This window comes from Equus asinus, chromosome 8 (assembly GCF_041296235.1).
Source record: "Equus asinus isolate D_3611 breed Donkey chromosome 8, EquAss-T2T_v2, whole genome shotgun sequence".
Classification (NCBI taxonomy): Eukaryota; Metazoa; Chordata; class Mammalia; order Perissodactyla; family Equidae; genus Equus; species Equus asinus.
Window position 1 is genome coordinate 86,133,382 of NC_091797.1, and position 20,872 is coordinate 86,154,253.

The 20,872-nt window shown below is 48.6% G+C and overlaps 1 protein-coding gene across 1 annotated transcript; it reads left to right on the forward strand.

Annotated features, from left to right (window-relative positions):
• Window positions 1–1,756: 1,756 nt before the first annotated feature.
• Window positions 1,757–8,030, forward strand: LOC106828615 (cationic amino acid transporter 4-like). Its single transcript, XM_014837270.3, has 4 exons — window positions 1,757–2,738; window positions 3,207–3,799; window positions 4,058–4,166; window positions 4,267–8,030. The coding sequence occupies exons 1-4, from the start codon at window positions 1,757–1,759 to the stop codon at window positions 4,437–4,439; spliced, it is 1,857 nt and encodes a 618-aa protein (XP_014692756.3). The 3' UTR covers window positions 4,440–8,030.
• Window positions 8,031–20,872: the final 12,842 nt, after the last annotated feature.

Consider the following 20,872-nt stretch of genomic DNA (forward strand, 5'->3'; position numbering starts at 1 on the left):
CCATCCTGTCGCCAGCCCACTGAGCCAGACAGCCTGCAGGTGACCCTAAAGTCCTATTCCACAAGCCACATAGAAACCTCACAACATGGAGAGAGTTCTGGGGGAAGAGGATATCTGTTTTAATTGTGCTTTGCTTGCACGGATTGTCATCATTTTGTTGTAAACAAGTTAACAGCCTGTCACACCAACCTTTCCACTTTCAAAGAAGTGGGAAGAGCAGAAGGACAAAGAGCCCTCAGCTCCAGGAATAAATAGGCCTGAGGAGGGGTTTGTGATGGTCACGTGATGAGACCCGTGATGTGTCACCCATGATGCGGAGACTTGCATGGACTAGATGCTCAGTCCACGATACTTCTCACGGATATCCGCAAGTGGGGAGCTGCCGTTAGGGTCCCCCAGGGCCCCCCAGGCTTGACAGGTGCTCCTGTCTAGAAAGGGCTGTCATTGGTGTCTGAGGGGCCCTAGGGACGCCCCAAGCTGGAGGTCGTCCCCAGGAGTCTGCTTGCCTCCTTTCAGGACATCGTGTGCAGCTACGAGCTCAGAACAGCCAGCGTGAGTCCTGCCAATTCACAGAACAGTCCCAGAGCTGCGCACTCCCTCGTCAGCGGATGAGGGTGGCTTACTGCCATCCCGTTGTGCCCAGAGGCCAGGCGCTGCCCAGGACCTCTCAGCCAGGTTCATACCCTCGTCTTACCAGCGTCTTGCCTGACGCCCACAGCCCCACAGCTCCCAGTGTGGAGGGGCCTGGATGGTGCCCAGCTGGTGGAGTACCTGTGTTGGGACGAATGATAAAGGAGGGTGTCTGCAGCAGTGGAAAGCGGGTGGGCTCCAGATCCCCCACCCTAGACCTGGACCTTAACTCCCACCAGCCTCCGGAGGCCACCCTGGTGACCTGGGCTAGTCAGTTACCTGGTGGCCTGGGCGTCCTCACCTGTGAACCGGGCACAGTAATAGGGCTTCCCTAGAACCTGGGGATCTCTGGTCTTGACCGTTTGAGGTATGGGTGGCATTGGCTGAATGCCTGTGGGACCACAGTGTAGGGCCCAGTGCTGAATCTGTCACCCAGGGGTGGGGACCAGCATAGAGCCGTGGCGGTTGCAGCCATAGTGGCAGCAAGGGTGACAGCAGGTGAGCTGTAGGAAGTCCTGCTAGGACAGACTCAGGCCAGAGAGGAGGTGACGGCTTTGCTACCTGCGGACAGGGGTATGGCGGAGGTGGCTCCACAGTATGGAGGTGGGTGGCAGGGCCTCAGCGTCAGGTGCAGGGCCCAGGATGTCCCCCACTCCCACCAGGCGCTGATATACAGCCTGGCAGCGCTGGGAGTGTGGGCATGAGGGCTGCTGTCTGAGGCCAGAACACTCCTGTTATGGGTCCCGGAGCCCTGGCCTAGCTCCCAGGAAGCCTTGGTGTTCCACCCTACCCTGGGATCCCAGACCACTGGAGAGGTTCCTAGCTGGGCTCCCTGGGGCGGCCCCCTCCCCGCCCTCAGGGCCCCTCCCAAACATGCCCAGGTCCCCCTCCACCAGGCTCCGTCCCTTGCCCCGGAGGCAGGCCAAAGCAATCTCCATGCTTCGCTGTGACCCTGACCCTGCCTCATCCAGCCCTCCGGGCAGCCAGTGGTTCAACGCTTCGGTCCTCAGGGCAGGGTCAGAGCAAGGACTGAAGGCTGGTCAGAACCAATCTGGGCAGCCTGTCACTCCTCTCTCACCCTCGTAGGTGCCAGCAGCTGGCTTGGTGCTCCTCTCAGCCGCTTACCATGGCCTGGGGACTGCCCAGCACTGCCAGTCTTGTGCGCTTCTGCCAGAAGTTGAACCGGCTGAAGCCACTGGAGGAGTCCACCACAGAGATGCCGTGGGAGCACCGCCTGACCACGCTGGACCTGACCCTGCTGGGTGTGGGTGGCATGGTGGGCTCAGGCTTCTATGTACTCACGGGCCCTGTGGCCAAGGAGATGGCCGGCCCTGCGGTTCTTGTGTCCTTCAGCATCGCTGCTGTGGCCTCCCTGCTTGCAGGCCTATGCTATGCGGAGTTCGGGGTGCGTGTGCCTGGTAGGGGCTCTGCCTACCTGTTCACCTATGTGTCCATGGGTGAGCTGTGGGCCTTCCTTGTTGGCTGGACAGTGCTCCTCCAGTGTCTAATTAGTGGCGCTGCTGTGGCCAGTGCATGGAGCAGCTACCTGGACACCATCTTCAGCCACCGCATCCGCAGCTTCACTGTGGCCCATGTGGGCATCTGGCAGGTGCCTGTCCTGGCCAAGTACCCAGACTTCTTGGCTGCTGGCATGGTACTTTTGGCCTCCGCATTCATCTCCTGTGGAGGCCGTGTCCCTTCCTGGCTCAACCACGTGCTGCTTCTCATCAACCTGCTCGTCATCCTCTTCATCATCATCCTGGGGTTTGTCCTGGCCCGCCCGCACAACTGGAGTGCTGATGAGGGTGGCTTTGAGCCCTTTGGCTTCTCTGGCATCATGGCCGGTGCCGCCACCTGCTGCTATGCCTTCGTGGGCTTTGAAGTCATTGCTGTCGCCAGTGTGGAAGCCCAGAATCCAAAGCGAGCTGTGCCTATGGCCATCGCCATCTCCCTTGGACTGGTGGCTAGTGCCTACATCCTCGCCTCCACTGTGCTCACCCTCATGGTGCCCTGGCACAGCCTGGATCCTGACTGGGTGCTCACTGATGCCTTCTACCAGCGGGGCTACAGCTGGGCGGGCTTCATCGTGGCGGCTGGTGCTATCTGTGGTGAGGGTCTCTTCTGGGCAAGTGGGGAGGGGACAGGGTGGTGGGGCCCTGCCCTAAGCCTCCAGAGAACACAGTTGCATCTGGGCCTGTGTTGCCAGTTGCATCCTGGGCCCAGGAAGGTGCTAATGACTAGACTTTCCACCCAGGCTCGTTGGGAGGGACCTACTCACCGCCCCTCCCAATTGTACACAGAATCTCAGTTCTGGGCAGGTGCTTCCAGGTCCTTGCCTGGTGGAGGGACTCAGCCCTCATCAGATTCTCCAGTGGGTCTGTCACCTGAACTGGGCTGTCCCATTCCTGGGTGGTGGTGGGGAACAGTTCAGTACCCTACCTACACTCAGGCTCACTCTGAGAGCCCAGATAGACTCATGCCCTTGTTCCCAAGGGGCCACCCATGCCCTGAACCCCAGCAGAGGCCCCTGGTGGGCTTGTCCACTATGCTAACCAGTCTCCCACCCTCTGCCACAGCCATGAACACTGTCCTGCTCAGAATCCTCTATTTCCTGCCACACGTGGTCTGTACCATGGCTGCCGACGGGCTCTTCTTCCAGGTGTTTACCCATGTGCACCCCTGGAATAAAGTCTCCATAGTGGGCATCCTGGTGTTCGGGGTCCTCATGGCTCTCCTGGCACTGCTCCTGGACCTTCGGGGACTGTTCCAGTTCCTGTCCATCACTGTACTGCTAGCCTACACCTTCCTGGCCACCGGCATTATTGTACTATGCTTCCACAAGTCCCCTCCAGCCAGTTCACTGGACACAGCAGGCTCGGTGGGCAGTGAGCAGGCCTCAGCCCCTGAGCCCGGGCAGCTGCGACCAGCCCTGAGGCCCTACCTTGGCTTCCTGGGTGGGTACAGACCTGGAGCCGCTGTGGCTTGGGCACTCGGTGTCCTGGTGTCCTCAGCCGTCACTCTGGACTGCGTGCTGGTCTTTGGGGGCTCGGCCCTGCACCTCCCACCCTGGGGCCACACCCTGCTGCTCCTGCTCAGCTCCGTCGTGTTTCTGCTCAGTCTCCTTGTCCTGGGGGCCCACCAGCAACAGCACCGGGAGGATGCCTTTCAGGTACTTCCTCCAGCCAGCACCCCTCACTCTCAGCCCAGCCAGCTCCCTTCGCCCCTTCCTCCTCTGCTGTGGCAGGATGCACCAGGGCTCATGGGGTGGGGGAGGCCAGTACCCCATCCCCCTCTTTCTGCATGGTGAGCAGGCCCTTGATTCCAGAATCCCCAGAGGTGGAGAAAGGCTCTGTGGGCTCCCAAGAAATCAGGCCCCAGGCCAGCAGCCCTTCCCTGCAGCCCAGCAGCCCTGCCCTTGCCCCCTCAGGTTCCCATGGTGCCCGTGACTCCAGCCCTGAGCATCCTCCTCAACATCTTCCTCATACTGCAGCTGAGCTACCTAGCCTGGCTGGGCCTCGCCATCTGGCTGCTGATTGGTGAGTGGGGGCCAGGCTGGGACCCTGGGTGGGCTGCAGGAGGAAGCAAGCAGGGAAGCTGGGCTGGGACCTGCCCCTCAGGCTTGTGTCACCCTTGCAGGTCTCACGGTGTATTTTGGCTATGGCATCTGGCACAGCAAGGAGAACCAGCGGGAGCTGCTGGGGTTGACTGCCACACGTAGCAGCCCAGAAAAGACAGCCCAGGACATGCAGATCCCCAGCCAGGCACCGGCCCAGGATCCCGGCCACACGGAGCAGCCCGCCAATCCATGAGGACCGCTAGGGGCCTGCCTGCCCTCCTGCACCTCCTCATGGGGACCGAGGAGCTGGCAGCTCCTTTAATCTGGGGCAGCTTGGGTTTGCAGGCCTGTCCATGACAAGGACCTCAGACCTTAGCCCAGGTGCCAAACTTCGAGTCTTTGGGAGTGGGCCACAGCTGGAGCTGGTGCCGTGCACTGCCCAGCACCTTCCACTTTATGACCAACTCCAGCTACCTGGGCAGGTGAGCAGGGTGGGCAGGGAAGAGGCCCGAAGTCCCAGGGACCCGCAATAACTGCTCAGCCACCCCCATGGCCTGCCATCGTGTCACTGTGGTGTTCTTTGCAGCACTGAGTCCTCATCTGCCCCCAGGAACCAGACGATTGTCCCTAATCCACAACAAAGATGCTGAGGTTCTGTAAGGGGGAGGCACAAGCCCTGGGATGGCCCTGAGTCAGGGAAATGGCCGGGCCTGGGTCCCGGGGTCCTCCTCTCAGGCCAGTGCCCTCTGGACAGCTCAGAGGGGACCTGCACACACTCCTACACATACCAGGCACAGAGGGGTCCCTGACAGGGTGGGCCCAGGCTCCCTTCCAGGAGTTCATCATGTCCTCTTGGGGGCGGATCCAGAGAGCAGAACTAGGACCCCAAGGAGGCCGCCTAGAAATGGCAGTGGAGTTCCTGGGTTCCCTCAGTTTCCCAGGGCTCCTAGACAGCAGGACATGTGCCTGAGGCCCCGGGATGTCGAGGCCCACAGGTACACGCATCACGCATCTCTCAGGCACAGGCACACAAGGCTCCCCTGGGGGCACACAGCCACGTGCAGACTGAGGCAACAGCTGTTTCCAAGCTCAGGGCCCGCAGCTCCAGCTGCCTCTCTCCCTGCCCCCCCCTCAGGGATTTGGGATGACGGCTAGGGATGGGACACACGCGGGCAGGTGGGAGCAGGAGCACCTGGGCCCCAACTGGTGGCTGTGGGGCCCCATCCTCGGGGTCCCAGGCCCACCCTGCACCCCCACTGGTTTCCCCAAGGCCATGCTGCATCTCCTGTAGATGCCTCCACCTCCCAGTTCCCGCCTGTGAGGACCACACAGGAAGCTGCTGGCTCTAGCAGCTTTACTCCTTGACTCTCTGTGGCCTTGACATCAGCCTTCTCTGGGCCCCAAGGACAACCAGGCACACGTGACCCCACTCCAATAACCAGGCCTCAGGACCATGAACTCTCACCCCAGCCCTTCTGACCCTGCCTCCCATGGACACTGCCCTGGGGATTGAGAGACAGCAGGGACCTGAGGGTTGGCTGGGCTTCCAGGTTCCAGGTGATTCCAGATGCTGCCCAGCCTGAGCCCCAGCCCTGGGCCTCCCCACTCTGGCTCCACCAGCAAGCTGCCAGCATGACCTGGTCACCAGGGACCCCTGAGAAGGCAGCCACTTGTCTCCCTGGGGTGGGCACTCCCAAATCCCTGCCCCTCCTTGGGACCAAGAGAGGGCTGGACTCCTGCAGCCCCCATCCCTCCCCTCCTGACTACGGGCCCGGGGACATGGGGAAATTCTCCAGCATGCTGGACTCAGGCCCCCGGGAGGATGCCAGAGCCAGAACCAGGCCAGCCTGCTGGGGCTTCCATGTGCTCTGTTACAGACATTCTCTCCAGCCCCTGGGCTGCACCTGGGGTCTTGGTCAGAGCATGGTCCTTGTGCAGTTGCCTCAGGTTATGGCGAGCAGCTGGCCAGACACATTCTCAGGTGTGACCTTGGGCAGCAGTGACATATGTGTCCACATATACAGCCTCCCCACTCCATGGCTCCCTGCAGCCAAGTGAGCAGGGTATTGGGCTGGGGGTCACCAAGGAGACAGGCAGAATGTCCCAAAGGATCCCGACAGCCCAAGGGCTCCACCAGGAAGGGGCTGGTACACATAAGCCGAGTGGTTATGGGCCCAAGAGATGTCTGTGCCCTTGCCTGGGGTCCCAGGAGGGTCGGACCATCTGCCCATCACACTCATTCCATGGATGAGGCCCAGAGCTGGGAGGGGACCTGACCTAGGACCCCAGCATAAGAGCAGCTGAGACAGCTCCTCTTGTCAGGCTGCTTTCTCCCCTGCCTTGGACTCTGGTTGCACAGAACCAAACTTCTCTGCCTGAGAGGCCTGGGCTAAGCCGCTCTGGCTGTGGCTGTCGCCGCCTCCCATCCCTCACCCCTGTCTGCCTCCACCCACCCTGATCTGGGCCCTACCTCCCCAGTGAGGAGAATGTTGAAGGGGATACTGTGGAGCTGGAGCAGTCTCCGGGCCTCCGCGCCTGAGGCCTCCCGCAGTGAGTGGCTGTCCTGGGGGCAGGAGAGTCTAGTGGTCTGCTCTGCCCACTCCTGGGCTGGCCCGGCCCCCACAGGCTTCATCTTACTCATCCACTGACTCCATCCACCCCAAGCCTGAGTCCTGGGTCTCAGCCCTGTGTCACTGCTGAGGACATGGGGGACAAGCAAGCTGGGACCCACCTCTCAGAAGCTCCCTGCCTGCTGAGGGGATGGGGACAGAAGGGTCCCTAAACAGACACTGGAAGTGGTGTAGGGGCAGTGGGGCCAGGCCTGGGCTGTGGGGTCCAGAGAGGGGACTTGCTCCCCTGGGAACCAGGGGGCTTCCTGCCAGGATACTCTCAGGCTGGTTTTCCAGGGGTCAGGAAGAAGTTCAAGGCAGAGATGTAGAGTGGGGAAAGCACAGAGTTGAGGGGGGCAGGGCATGGGCAGGTCCAGCCCCACATGGTTGTGAAGGGCTGGGGAGGCCAGCGAAGCCAGGCCAGGCCTGGCCCAGTGAGCAGTGTCAAGGGTTGTCACCTCCAGGCCTAGTGGCTGAGTGCACGTATGTGTGAAAGTGACGAGGTGACATGCAGGGGCAGAAGGATGAAAGGTTCTGCTTAGGAGACTCAGACATGACATTGTATGCAATGCAAGATCCTGAAGTGCATCCTGAGTCAGAAAACAAAAGATTTATAACTATTATTGGCACAGCTGGGGAAATTTCAATGTTAGATTTGTCTGCCAGTGTTAAATTTCCTGAGTGCGACAAGAGGACAGCAGTCATCTGGAGAAGGTCCTAATTCACAGGCCAGCATTGAGAGGGGTGAGTGTCTGAATATCTGCCACTTACTTTCCAAAGGTTTCCTGTGATATCTATCTAAATATATCTGCTCCCTCTAGAGAGGGACGAAGAAAGCAGACCGGGCAAAATGGTAAAAAAAAAACCCCAAACATTGTGAACCCACACGAAGGCTATATGGGTTTTCACGGTACTAATCTTTGAAGTGTACTATAGATTTTCATAATCTTTTAGATAAAATATTGAGGGAAAGGTAAAAAGAAAGCCCCCTGTGGTGTGGAGGGAGATGCTGGAGGCAGGGTGGAGTGGAGGAGGGGCTGGGTGAGGGGTCCCCATGTTCCCTCTGCTCTAAGAAAAAATGGAATGATATATGAAATTGTCCTGCAAAACATGCTTATTCAATATGATGAATGGTTATTATCAGAAGCATTAGTGTAATGGACATTCCTCAGGGTTTGGAGTCTGACGGGCCTGGGACCAAATCCTGATCCATCAATGTTAGATCCTGGATTCTGAATCCGAGATCAACACTAGTCTAGACACAATGTTCTACTTCCTGTTCCTAACCTGTTATCATTAGTCTCCTCTGCCTGGCCCAGATACTCTCCTCAGCTGTAAGGGAAACACTTCTGAATCCTACAGTCCACGTAAAAGCCTTCCTAGGACTCAGCCCTGGGTCCTTGTGAAACACGGCTGATCCCTACCAGGCAGGGTCACTGTGAGGGGGTGACACGACAGACCCCACAGAAAGGGCCTGTGCAGAGACAGACTCAGTGCTGGTTCTCTTCCCCCAACCTCTCTGGTTTTCATTTTTTATTGAGGAACAACATTTATGCTGTGAAATGCACATGGATTAAGGGCAGGGCCCAGTGAATTCTCAGAAACAGCATACACCTATGTAACCAGACGCCCATCAAGAAATAGAGCAGGCCCCCAGAAGTCCCCTTGTGCCCTTTCCCTTCTCTGTTTTTAACAGTTTGGGGAGTAATGACATTGTCATCAATAGGAGAGAAGCTGTCCTAAGGAGCTTCTTCGAGGCCCTGTGTGTGTAAGTGAAAGAAGTCAGGTTCTCAGAAAGTGATGAGCTGCCTGGTCCTGGGTGTCTCCTCAGGATGTCCAGGTGAGCAGAGGGCTTGAGGACCTCGCCAGCTCAGTGAAGGTCGTTCTTCCAGGGCATTGTATAAAGACTGCTGCCCGCAGAGTGGAGCACAGAACAGAGTTGCTGGCAGTCTTCAGACCGTCCCCACCAGCGTCTGTCCCTAAATGACTGTGGAGTGTGGCTTCCTCATCTTCCATCAGCCACTTCACTTCCACATGGAGGGTTCTGGGCCTTGTCATGCCTTGTTACCACCTGAGTCTTCACTGAGTCCCAATGTCAACTAGGAGACAGTCCTAGGGAACCAGCCATGATGACTCAGACACTTGTACCTTCCTCGGCCCCTATGGTCCATGCAGTAACCAGGGCCTTCCTCTGCTCTCCCTCATTTATGTAACAGGAACTCATATGATGTGTTGCACATTGAGCTGGGCACAGGGTCAAGATGCCCAAAGTCCCTGCCCCAGTGACCTCAGGAGACAAAATAAAAGCTGGTGTGCCATTGGCATTCCCACACTCAACTTGTGAGAACCTAACTGACACAACTTTTTTGGAAGGCAATTTATCATTATGCACTGAGAGCCTCAGAATTGCCTGTGACCTTTGACCCAATGGTCTGATAATCTGCTCTACAGAAATAACCAGAGACACAGAAAAAGGTTGATGCCCAACGACGTCCACTGAAATGCTGTTTATAACACAAAAATTGGAAATAATCTAAGTGCCCAACAACAAAGGATGGTTAACTCAGATTCAGAACTCTGCAAACACTAAAGCCAAGTGTTTAAAGAACATTTAAGAATTTGTGAAAGTGCACATGATTAATACACTGGGAAACTTTGGATAAAATTCACATGGTTTGTCTGGCAGGTCCTCAAAAGGGTAAACATGGAGACGACCATGTGACACAGCAGCTCCACTCCCAGAGAAATGGAAACATATGTCCCCACCAAAACCTGTACTCAGATGTTCATGGCATCGTTCTTCTTAATAGCCACAAGGTGCAAATGTGCACCAGCTGATGAATGGATAAATACTGTGGGACACCTATGCAATGGAATATGATTTGGCAATAAAGAGGAATGAAATTTGAGGTGATGAAAATGTTCTAAAATTGATTATGGTGGTGATTTCCCACCTCCATGACTATACTAAAAGAAATTGAATTGTGGGCTTTAAATAGGTGAATTGTATCTCAATACAGCTGTTTAGAAGAGAATGGAATAAGCAGCATGCTGCTGCGGGAAAGGATCATGTAGCAAGAGGAATGTGTCCTGATACAACATGGATGGACCCTGACAACATTATGCTGAGTGAAAGGAGTCAGTCACAAAAGAACATTTTGTACGATTCTGTTTATACAAAGTGTCCAGAATAGGCAAATCCACAGAGACAGAAAGTAGATAGAATAGAGGCTGCCCAGGGCTGGGGGAGGGGAGGGTTTGGAGACTGACAACCAAAGGGTCTGGATTTCTTTCGTAGGTGATAAAAATGTTCTAAAATTGATTGTGGCGATGGTTGCACAACTCTGTGATTACACTAAGATCTGATGGATTGTCCACCACTTTAACAGGGTGAATTGTATGGTGTGTGAATTACATCTCAAGAAGGTTGTTACCAAAAAAAGTCATATTGTTTGATCCAAGTTGTATACAAGAACATGTATGAATGTACATCAAAATAAAAAGACCGAAAGAACACCTGGCTTTACATTATCAATATAAAAATACTGATAATGTTTATTTCTAGGTTGTGGGTTCACGTATTTTTATTCTGTTTATATTTCTCTGCATTTTCCACACTTTCTACTCTAAGTATGCGTTACTTTTAGAATCAGAAAAATAAATAGTACTTAAAAACACAGCATGGTACAGGCTAAAAATCAGCTGTGTGCATGGCATGCTTGGAGCCCTGAGGAAGGAGGGTGCTATAGACTGAATTTTCCCCCAAAACATCATATGTTGAAGCCCTGTCAGTGTGAATGTATTTGGAGAGAAGAAGTAATTAAGGTTGGGGCCGGCCCCATAAACAATTGGTTAAGTTCGCGTGCTCCGCTTCGGAGGCTGAGGGTTTCGGGGATTCGGATCCTGGGTATGGACATGGCACTGCTCATCAGGCCATGCTGAGGCGACGTCCCACATGCCACAACTAAAAGAACCCACAACTAAAAAATATACAACTATGTACTGGAGGCATTTGGGGAGAAAAAGCAGAAAAAAGGGGAAGTGATTAAGGTAAAATGATGCCATAAGGGTGGGGCCCTGACCCACAGTAGAACTAGTATCCTTATAAGAGGAAGCACCAAAAAGCTTGCCCTCTCCCCTGCTCCCATGTGAGGACACAGCAAGATGGCAGCCCCCTGCAAGCCAGGAAGAGAGGCCTCACCAGAAATCAACCCTCCCAGACCTTGATCTGGGACTCCTGGCCTCCAGAACTATGAGATGTTGATGAGGAAAAGTTCTCTACAATTCAAACAGCAGATGTTTATTTGGGCAACTAGAATTGCAACTCAGGAGACACAGATTCAGACAGAAACCCAAAAGGTGTTCTGAGGAAGACAAAGGAGGCAAGGGTTTATAAAGGCAAAAAGAGAGAAATTCCACAAGATGTTTTGCAAAATTTGTGACTGGTGCTGGCAACAACTGTTGCTTCTTGGCTATACGTGATTGGTTGCTAAGGCCATCTCCAAGGCAGAAAGTTCTTATCCGTGGGAGTAAGCACACCTCTTGAGAGAAGGACAAGATAACAACAATGAAGCACAATTCAAAAGTGACATTCCCTCTGAGTAGAGACATGGTATGCCTGCATAAGCCCCATTTCCTTAGTGGCCTCCCAGCTCCATTGTAGAAGGCTTGACATGTGTTACTCCATTTTGTTGTCATTGTGCACATTTTCAACAGAAAGCATTGTAGATCAACTGTTTGATTTATTAATATTTCCCTCATTGCCAGGAGGCTCATTCCTGGGAAGCCATGTCCCTTGTCAATGAAAATAATCCATAACCAATCTATAAATGAAAATTTGGGAGAGTTTATTCTGAGCTAAAATCTGAGGACCATGGCCCTGGGCCTTTCTTCTCAAAGGAAGAAAGGGCACCGAAGAAGTGGGGTACACAGAATGGTTATATACCCCCAGAGAGGCTGTCTCACATAGGATTGAAATGTCCCTTTTACAATAGTCACAAGACTGCTCTGTTGGCACAGCGCTTGATGGAAACAGCAGGTAGGTCTGCTGTCTCGGTGAACACAGCAGGGTGGCAGTTCTGTCTCAAACTGGGTGGTCACAGGTGAGCTGGGTGGTCAAAGGTGAGCACAGCAATCAGTTCCTAGCCTAAGGAAAGATGCTTATCCTTAAGGAAATGCTGATGTGTGGGGAGGTTTCACCTTTATCTTAAGGCCATTTGTTCTTGCCATAGTAAATGTTTTAAAGCAGATATACAATGTGCGCTCAGTGGCCACAGTCAGGCCCTCTAGGGAAAACAAAGTCAGGCCGAATTAGGGTTTACACCAAATGTCTTCCTCATATACTCCAATATATCCTATGGCTTGCCATTTCTATTTGTTACCCTCATGGAGGGGAAGCATGGTGCTTAACCATCAATAGGAGTAATGTAGTCAGAGGCTCTGGTCACATCTGAGCAACAAGGAGGCAGTCAGGAAATAAGTCTTAGGCATGGTCTCTAGCTGGAGAAAGTATCAAGTCCTTTTTTTGGAGTTTCTAGATTGGTTGATCATCTCAAGTCGCTGAGCAATCATTATTCTGCACGTAGAGATAGACACACAACATCGAGAAAGACAAATGTTTAGTAGCTTGAAGGCTCCAAAGATCATGCAAATCAGGACGATAGTTATTAGTATAACTTGGAGCAGATCTGAGTGAGTAGTACCATGAGAAGCTTAAATGTAAATACACATAGAAAAAATTCCAGTAATACTCATATTATATATTTGAAGTCCCGGTCTCATGCAAGCACCTATGCCTGAAGGAAGCCAGCTGAAAACACTGATAGGTAACCAGAGGGTGTCATTAAAAGATACTGCATAGGAGACATCCTGTTCTATTTTTATAATTTCTCCAAGTTCTAACTCAACATCTCCCAAAGAGTTGATCCAGGTACAGCAGGAAGTGTTGGCTACAACACAGATGCCACCCTGTTCTGCAAGGAGATAACTGAGTGCCATTCGATTATCTAGTACAACCCTTGCTAGGGAATCCAGGGTTCATTGTTATTGTGCTAAGGCTCAAGAAATATAATATGCCAGTCTAGCTATGGTTAGGGATATATTTTTTTATCAACAGCTCATTACAGGCAACAACAATCCAAGGGACAAAGCCTTTGGCAATGGCAATCAATGGAGAGTACATGAGGTATAGAAAGGGGTCTCCAAGTCTCACCTAGACCTATGAGTTGGCGGTTGGGTTTCTTTTTTATCAAGAACTGGAAATGAAATTTTATCCTAAGGAACTATCTTGCCATATGTCAGTTGTCTAGACATTCATAAGCCCGTGGTTCCCCATAGTAATCACACACAAAGATGTACCCAAATGGGGGACACACAGAATGCAGTGTCTTCTACTTCTGAAGCAGTGTCAGTGGTCAGGAACACTTGGTAAGGTCCTTTCCAATGGGGCTCCAGGGCTGTCTTCCTCTGATGATGCTCCCAGAATACCCAGTCACCAGGCTCTAGACTGTGACCAACATCATCTTTTAAATTGGAATCCAGGAAAGTGTCTTTAACATGTTGGTGATGGGCTTGAGCATAAAACAGTAGAGACTCACAGTAGCTGGTCATACGCACATAGGACAACAGGGGAGCAGCAGAAGGCTGTGTGCCAGCAGACACTGATCTGCTGGTGTCTGTCTCACGGAGTTCATATTTTCCAAAGAGGGCACAGTGAACAGGCTGCAGGACTGAAGGCATATCTTAGGCCAGGGGGTCCAGTCTTCAGTAAATAACAAACCTCAGAGACAATTAACAGGACTAGAATCTAATATGTATAAATGTTCAAACATAGTTTTTCTCTCTACAATTACCCACAACTTTTTTTTTAAAAGATTTTATTTTTTTCCTCCCCAAAGCCCCCTGGTACATAGTTGTATATTCCTCGTTGAGGGTCCTTCTAGTTGTGGCATGTGGGACGCTGCCTCAGCGTGGTTTGATGAGCAGTGCCATGTTCACACCCAGGATTCAAACCAACAAAACACTGGGCTGCCTGGAGTGGAGCGCATGAACTTAACCAATCAGCCACGGGGCCAGCCCATTCCCACAACTTGTTTTTTACCTAAGATAATCACAGTAAAAGTAATTCATTTATATTAAAAACTTGGCCTGATTATTTACACAAGTGAAAATAAGAATACTCACTGAAAGTTTCTGAATTCTGAGGGATGAGGTAGGGAGAAAAGGTAAGCATGTTATCCTTGTTTTCAAAGATATGTCTTACCAAATTGTTGATAGCTTAAGAGAAGAGAGTTCTTTAAATCTGGAAAAACAAAGCATTAGAACATCCTCCTTAGGTAATGTAGTCCTGGGTAATTAATACTTGTTCTGCTTGAATCCAGTTTTCCCATTAGTTTTCTTGACTTTGCCTGATGATTGTGGGTGATAGGGACAGTGATAATCCCAAGATGTTTGCAGAGTTTTCATTAAGGTTCCTATGATTGCCCAGTGAAGTGGGTGCCTTGGTCACTGGAGGTTGTGGAAGGTGCATCCAAGTGGGAAGCATATGTTCTAGCAGTTTCTTTGCCATCATGAGGGTATCAGCTTTGTGGTGAGGGAGAGGCTTTAACCCATCCAGAAAACACATCCAACAACAAGAACATATTGGTGAACCATAGGAAGTGACAGTTGAATGAAGTCCAGCTGCAGGTGCTCAAAGGACCCAGAGAGAAGAATTCTGAGGCCTCTGAGAGAGAAATAGTTTTTCCTATAACGGGTGAAGGAGTGTAAAAACTGAAAAATGGAATTTTTCAGAGAGAGCTTGGAAGAAGCCAGTGGGCTCTTGGGTTTTCCATGGCCTGACTATTGAATTTACAGCCATTGTTTACCCACCTTCATTTCTCTGCTCCAGGAGGAGGCTGTTGCCTTGTTATAATGATGTCAGGATGACAAAAGTCTGGCAGTGAGGGACTGTTCTTTGCAGAGGCAGAATGGACTTCATCCACATGTGCCCATCTTTACAGATTCTGTGGTTGCTGCCTTTGCATGAAAGTCAGCTAAGGAACTTTCCTGGTGTTTAGTGTGAGCCTCAATTCTGAGGACAGACAGCATTTTATTCCAGGACATGTTAGACTCCCAGGAATTTCATGTAATTTCTAGAACTCATAACATATACTTGTAAAGGCATCCCATGAAGAAGGCTTACCTGCTTATCGACAATGTTTCCCATGTAATTTTACATATCAGATAAGCCTAATTATTTTAACATCTCCCTTTTTATATGGAGAGAAAATCAATCTTTTAAGATGTCTCAGGGATCCTCTGAAAAATCACAATGTGAGCTGGAGGTCAAAAAAGACTTTATTTAGAATCTGGTTTGCAGAAGTTTGTCAAAAACATCAAAGGCCTTCAAATACTTGCCTAAATAGGATCAAAGATCATTATGAAACAATATTTAATTATCTTTTAACCAAGATGATGAAAGGTTTCAAAGGCAAATATAGAAGGTTACAAAGCTGCAAAACCTTAGCTCTTTGTAATAGAAAGACTCAGCTTTTAACATAAAGCACAGCAAGTTATTTTGATAAAACATAAAATCCCTGCCTTTTGGCCAGATTACTCAAAGATGAAGAGAACTTTTCATGATCTGTTTATCAGGAGTAGATTAAAAGCCCAAAAGACCTTGTCCTTATAACAAACACACAGAGAAAACCAAATTTCAATTTTGCACCAGCTTACTTTGATATTAAACCTCATTTACTTAATTGAATTCATTCAATCTTAGCCAGCTTGACCTCGCACAAGACTCTTTCCTCAGGGTTCTTCTTCCACAAACTTTCTTTTTTACCTTCAAAATTTCACCTTTCTTCTTTCTCATAACCAGTGTTACTTTAGGACAAATTTAACCTCTTACAAAAATATCGTCATTCCTTGTACCTTCTTTTACTGAAAACATATTTCTCATAGCATAAATTTTTTTAATGTGGCATGAGATGTGTTTACTAGTAGATCCAAGCATCATTTATTTTTTCTGTAATAAGAAGCCAAAAGTAGATCAACCCCTGTGCAGTAGCTACCATTTTCCTGTTTTAGCTTATCTGGAGATCTGTTTTATCTTTTCAAGATGTTCAGTGAATTTCCCATCATTTACTTTCATTTAGCAAAACTCTAAGGTTTCAAGTTACCAAAAGATTCGGAGAAGCTATTTTAAAGTACACATGCCATGAAACATAATTATTGCACTTAAAATGCCTTATTTCATTAACATCTATATTGTTCATTTTCTCTTAACAATCTTACTGGATTATTCATGAAAATTTCATGAGACATTAAACCAGTTAGCTATCATTTTAAGTTAATCTTTTCTTGCTGACAAATTTTATGAGTGATAACATGAGCTTATTTGATTAATAACCCAGGTAGAATAAAAGTTGTATGTTTCCATTATGTCCAGTGCTGATAACTCTGAAGACATGTCTATTTTAATTAAGCCAACAAACTTAAGCAAGCTTTGCTTGGCTATGATTATGACAAACAAAAATTTCAAGTAATAGGATATATTGGAGAATATGAGGAAGCCATTTGGTGTAAACCTAATTCAGCCTGATCTTGTTTTTCCAAAAGGGCCTGACATGACCATTGAGCATGCATTGTATATCTGCTTTAAGCATTTGCTATGCCCCAAAGACAAGAACAAATGGCCTTAAGATAAAGGGGCAACTTCCCCCACATTGGCATTTCCTTAAGGATCAGCATCTCTCCCTAGGCTAGGAACTGATTGCTGTGATCATCTGTGACCATGCAGGTCAAGAAAACAGACCTCTCTGTCCACCGAGACCACAGACCTACTACCCGCTGTGTCCATCAATAGCTGGGTCAACAGAGCAGTCTCATGAGTGTTGCAAAAGGGACATTTCAATCATATGTGAAACAAGTTCTTTGAGGGTATATAACCACTCTGTACACCCCACCTCTTCAGTGCCCCTCCTTCCTTGGGGAAGGAAGGCCCCAGGCTATATGGGCCTCACATTTGGCTCAGAATAAACTCACCCCAATTTTCATTTATAGATTGGGTGTGGATTAATTTCATCAACAATTATTTTATATCAGGTTAATTTGAAAAACATTTGAGTCAGTGTCTATTATATTTAGGAATAATTTATGTAAGTTCTTACTTTAAGTTCATTAGATAGAGCTCTTTATAGAAATCCACTTTTTGTTTATACCATCTGGTGGTACAGCAATGTCACACATGTATAATGTAGCTACGTGTATATAGACCAACACAGACAGAGGCCTTAGAGCTTTCATTTGAAAAATTATAGCAGTGAATCAGGTACAATACAAAACTGACCAGTTTATAAAGCATTGTGTCTCTAGTAGATGGAACAAGTTAAGGTCATCTGCTTAAAAGCTTTTGTTATTGTTAATATTTGTGGAGAAGATGTTTAAGATTTATCTTTGCTGGAGATAAGGAGGCTATGAATTAGATTTAGGGGAAAAGCCTCTCTAGCAGCCTGCATTTCAAAGGATATGTTTTTCCCTTTTTTTACTGTAACCTCAGGCTTTTCTGATTGAGGAGCCAGGTTTAGTCTCAGGTGACTGTGGAGTATTATCTCCTGAGGTGTTTTCATTCTACAGATATGGGAAAAAATTACAACTTTAAATGAAAGAGAGAAAAAAATGCAAGTTTTTTTCCTAGGACTTTCAGGGTGATTGGGGTTTTAAATTTTCCTGCAGTCTCAGGAATGGTGGATGGTCTAAATGGGAACATTCCTGGAGAGGGTCCAAGGCTTCAAGTCAGATGCGGGGTGTAGGATTGGTGAAAGGGAGTGGGTGGAATCTGAACTGCCTGCAGAGCTGCACTTTCAGATTTGCAAGGATTTGTAAGATAAGGACGGTTGTTCTCAATGCCTCAGAAATTGAGTTGTAACTTAAATGAAAACATAGCTTCATTTACCTGACCATTTGCATTATCCTTAATTTACTTCTTTCTCTCTGGGGACATATTTTGTTGCTTTTTTTTTTAACTTAGGGAAGAAATCCTGTTTAAAAAATTCCTCTCAGGCTCTGAATGTCAGCTTTGAATTTGGCCAATTTTTGACCAGAGAGCTAGTAAAGAAAAAAGATCATTGTAAAAACCTTGTTAGTTTTTGGCTTAGAAAAACAGTATATAATTCTGGCAGTATTAAATAACCTCATTGATTCTAATTTTATTTTCCCCTAGGCTGTTTAAGAGAATAACATAGCAGTTTACCAGGAAAACCCTGAGTCTCATCAACACTGGAGGGGCCCATCCAGGGGCCTCCTACAAGAAGAGAAATGAGGGTGTCAGTCCACTAACTTGGTGGACTTCTGTTTATGGTTGTGTAGTCTTTTCTTTTAGGTCCCTCTTATATCTTTAATTTTTCACTAGATTTCGGCAACAAAACTTGCAATGAAGCCGAAGCTGGGCACCTGAGGGTTACTATAGATATTCAGTAAGAACATGACTTCTTCCCATCAAAGACATGAGTGCCTCTTATCAATTTGCTGTTTTCTTGTTTAACCTGAGGGCTGACTTATGGGTCTCAAGGATTTGCTAGCTTGTTTTCCAGAAGAAATAGAATGCATTTGCAGAGGCTGTGATCACAGGATGGCTGGCCCCCAGCCGCTGTTGATGCCCCCAAGTCAGATTGCCCAGGAGCTTATTGGGAGTGACCCTTTATTTCTCCAAAGCTCCCTCTGCCAAGACCCTTTGCTCCATAAAACCTCCTTTTTCCTGCTCTTCTTAAGGTGGGTTTGAGCAAACCCATGCTCCCACCTTCTCATTTTGGCCAATTCAAATCAACCTTTCCCCATCTCCAAGCACCGATGTTTCAGTGTTTGGCCTACTGTGCATTGGGCACAGAAACTTGAGATTGACAGGTCCGGTATCAAAGTCATTTTAGAACTTTGAAGTCTTTGCTCTTTTTTTTTTCTTTTTGGTGAGAGGGATTGGTCCTGAGCTAACATCCATTGTGCACCTTCCTCTTTTTGCTGGAGGAAGATTGTCCTTGAGCTAACATCTGTGCCAATCTTCCTCTATTTTGTATGTGGAACACTGCCACAGCCTGGTTCGAGCAGTGGTGTGTAGGTCTATGCCCAGGATCTGAGCCTATGAGCCCTGGGCTGCTGAAGTGGAACACCTGAACTTAGCCACTATGCCACTGGGTCAGCCCCTTGAAGCCTTTGCTTTTAAGTGCATCTTTTAAATGATCTTATGTAATTAGAATGTTCCCCCTACTGGCCATTGTGGTTTTAAATCATCTTTAGTAATTTTGGTCCATTGATATAGAAATTTACAAGAGAACAGACCTTAGGTCTTAAACATAAGACTAGCTGGAGTTCCTGAGGGAGAGAATTCTTGGGAAACTTTAGAAAATGAAGTCCTATGTGAAAGAAAATCACACAGACAGGAATGACAATAAGGGAACTCCTCAATTCAGTGAGAGTACTCACCAACCAGGGAAAAAATTCTGCTGAGGGATCCCCTCCTGTGGCAATGGCCACCACATAGGACTGAGACAGTCACCTCCTGGGCGGTCACCCCCAATCCCAAAATAAGGGACCGACCTCGATCAAGTGGAGGGAGGTCAGAACTTGAGAGGACTCACAGTTGGAAGAGTCAGTGATTCACAAAGGGTGAGCCCCAGGTGGCTTGTGCAGGTACTGTACGTGGTTCCAGGGGACGCTGGTCCCCAAAGGTGAGATCACTTCAGGTCCCACTTTCTGACCCCATGTATCTTGAGCTAAAAGTCAAAAAGCCAAAATGAGAGGCAGAGAGGTTTTTATTTGGGGATCAGAGAATTGCAATCCAGGGAGCACAGATTCTGGTAGAAACCCAAATAGTGTCCCGCTAGGGAGTAAAAGTCAGGGGCTTTTTTTTTTTTAAATTTAATTTATTTATTTTTAAATGCAGTAACATTGTTTTATAACATTATATAGCTTTTGGATGTACACCACAATATATTTTGAATAAGTCAGGGGCTTTGAAAGGCACAGGAGGGAGGTGTGCATTACAAAGAATGTTAACTGGGATTGGAGGCAGAAAACTGATCTTCGCTAAAAATAACCGATTGCTGAGACTAGCCAGAGGGAGGCACACGTCCATGACTGTGAGGAGCTGCAGGTGTCTTGCAGTGTTACTCAGTTCAGAGGTTCATGTTCTGCCCCATGAGGAAGTGCATAAGACCCGTCTCCTTCATGGCACTCTCTCTGGCGCTCAGCCCTTCCTGCCCCTGGAGTTCTTTCTTGGAAACAGTTTGATGCTTAATCTTTTATTTTCAACAACTTTATTCACACATCATAATACTCACCAACTGAAAATGTACACTTCAGTGGGTTGTAGTACACCCACAGAATTGTGCAACCATCACCACTGTCTAATTTCAGAACATTGTGATCACCCCAAAAGGAAGCTCTGTATCCATTAGCAGTCACTTCCCATTCCCCTCTCCCCCATCCCCTGGCCACCACTAATCTACTCTCTGTCTCTATGGAGTTGCCTATTCTGGAGATTTCATATCAGTGAAATCAGACAATATGGCATCTTTTGTAACTGACTTCTTTCACTTAGCACAGTGTTCTCAAGATTCATCCATGTTGTATCAGCACTTCATTCATTCTTATGGACCAATAATATTCCATTGTATGGATAGTTCACATTTTATGTCTCCATCATGAGTTGATGGACATTGGATGGCTTCTTCTTTGGGACTATTGAGAGTAATGCTGCTATGAAAGTTCACAGCAAGTTTTTGTGCAGACATGTCTTGGGTACATATCTAGGGGTGGAATGGCTGTATCACATGCTAACTTCATGTTTAACTTTTTAAGGAACTTCCCAGTGCTTTTCCAAAACAGCTGCACTATCTTACCTTCCCACCAGCAGTATATGAAGATTCCAATCACTCCACGTCATCTTCAATGCTTAATCTTATCTGACTTTTTGGCTGTAGGCATCCTAGGGGGTGCATCACAGTGTGGTTTTGATTTGCATTTCCCTGATGACTGATGATGTCAAGAATCTTTCCATGTGCTTTTTGGACATTTGTATATATTCTTTGGAGAAATGTCCATT

Excerpts from the sequence above, each read along its gene's own strand:
- LOC106828615 (XM_014837270.3), top strand. The coding sequence starts at position 1,757 with ATGGCCTGGGGACTGCCCAGCACTGCCAGTCTTGTGCGCTTCTGCCAG. Across the intron at positions 2,739-3,206 it reads GGCGGCTGGTGCTATCTGTG|CCATGAACACTGTCCTGCTC; the intron begins GTGAGGGTCTCT and ends CCTCTGCCACAG. Across the intron at positions 4,167-4,266 it reads CGCCATCTGGCTGCTGATTG|GTCTCACGGTGTATTTTGGC; the intron begins GTGAGTGGGGGC and ends TCACCCTTGCAG.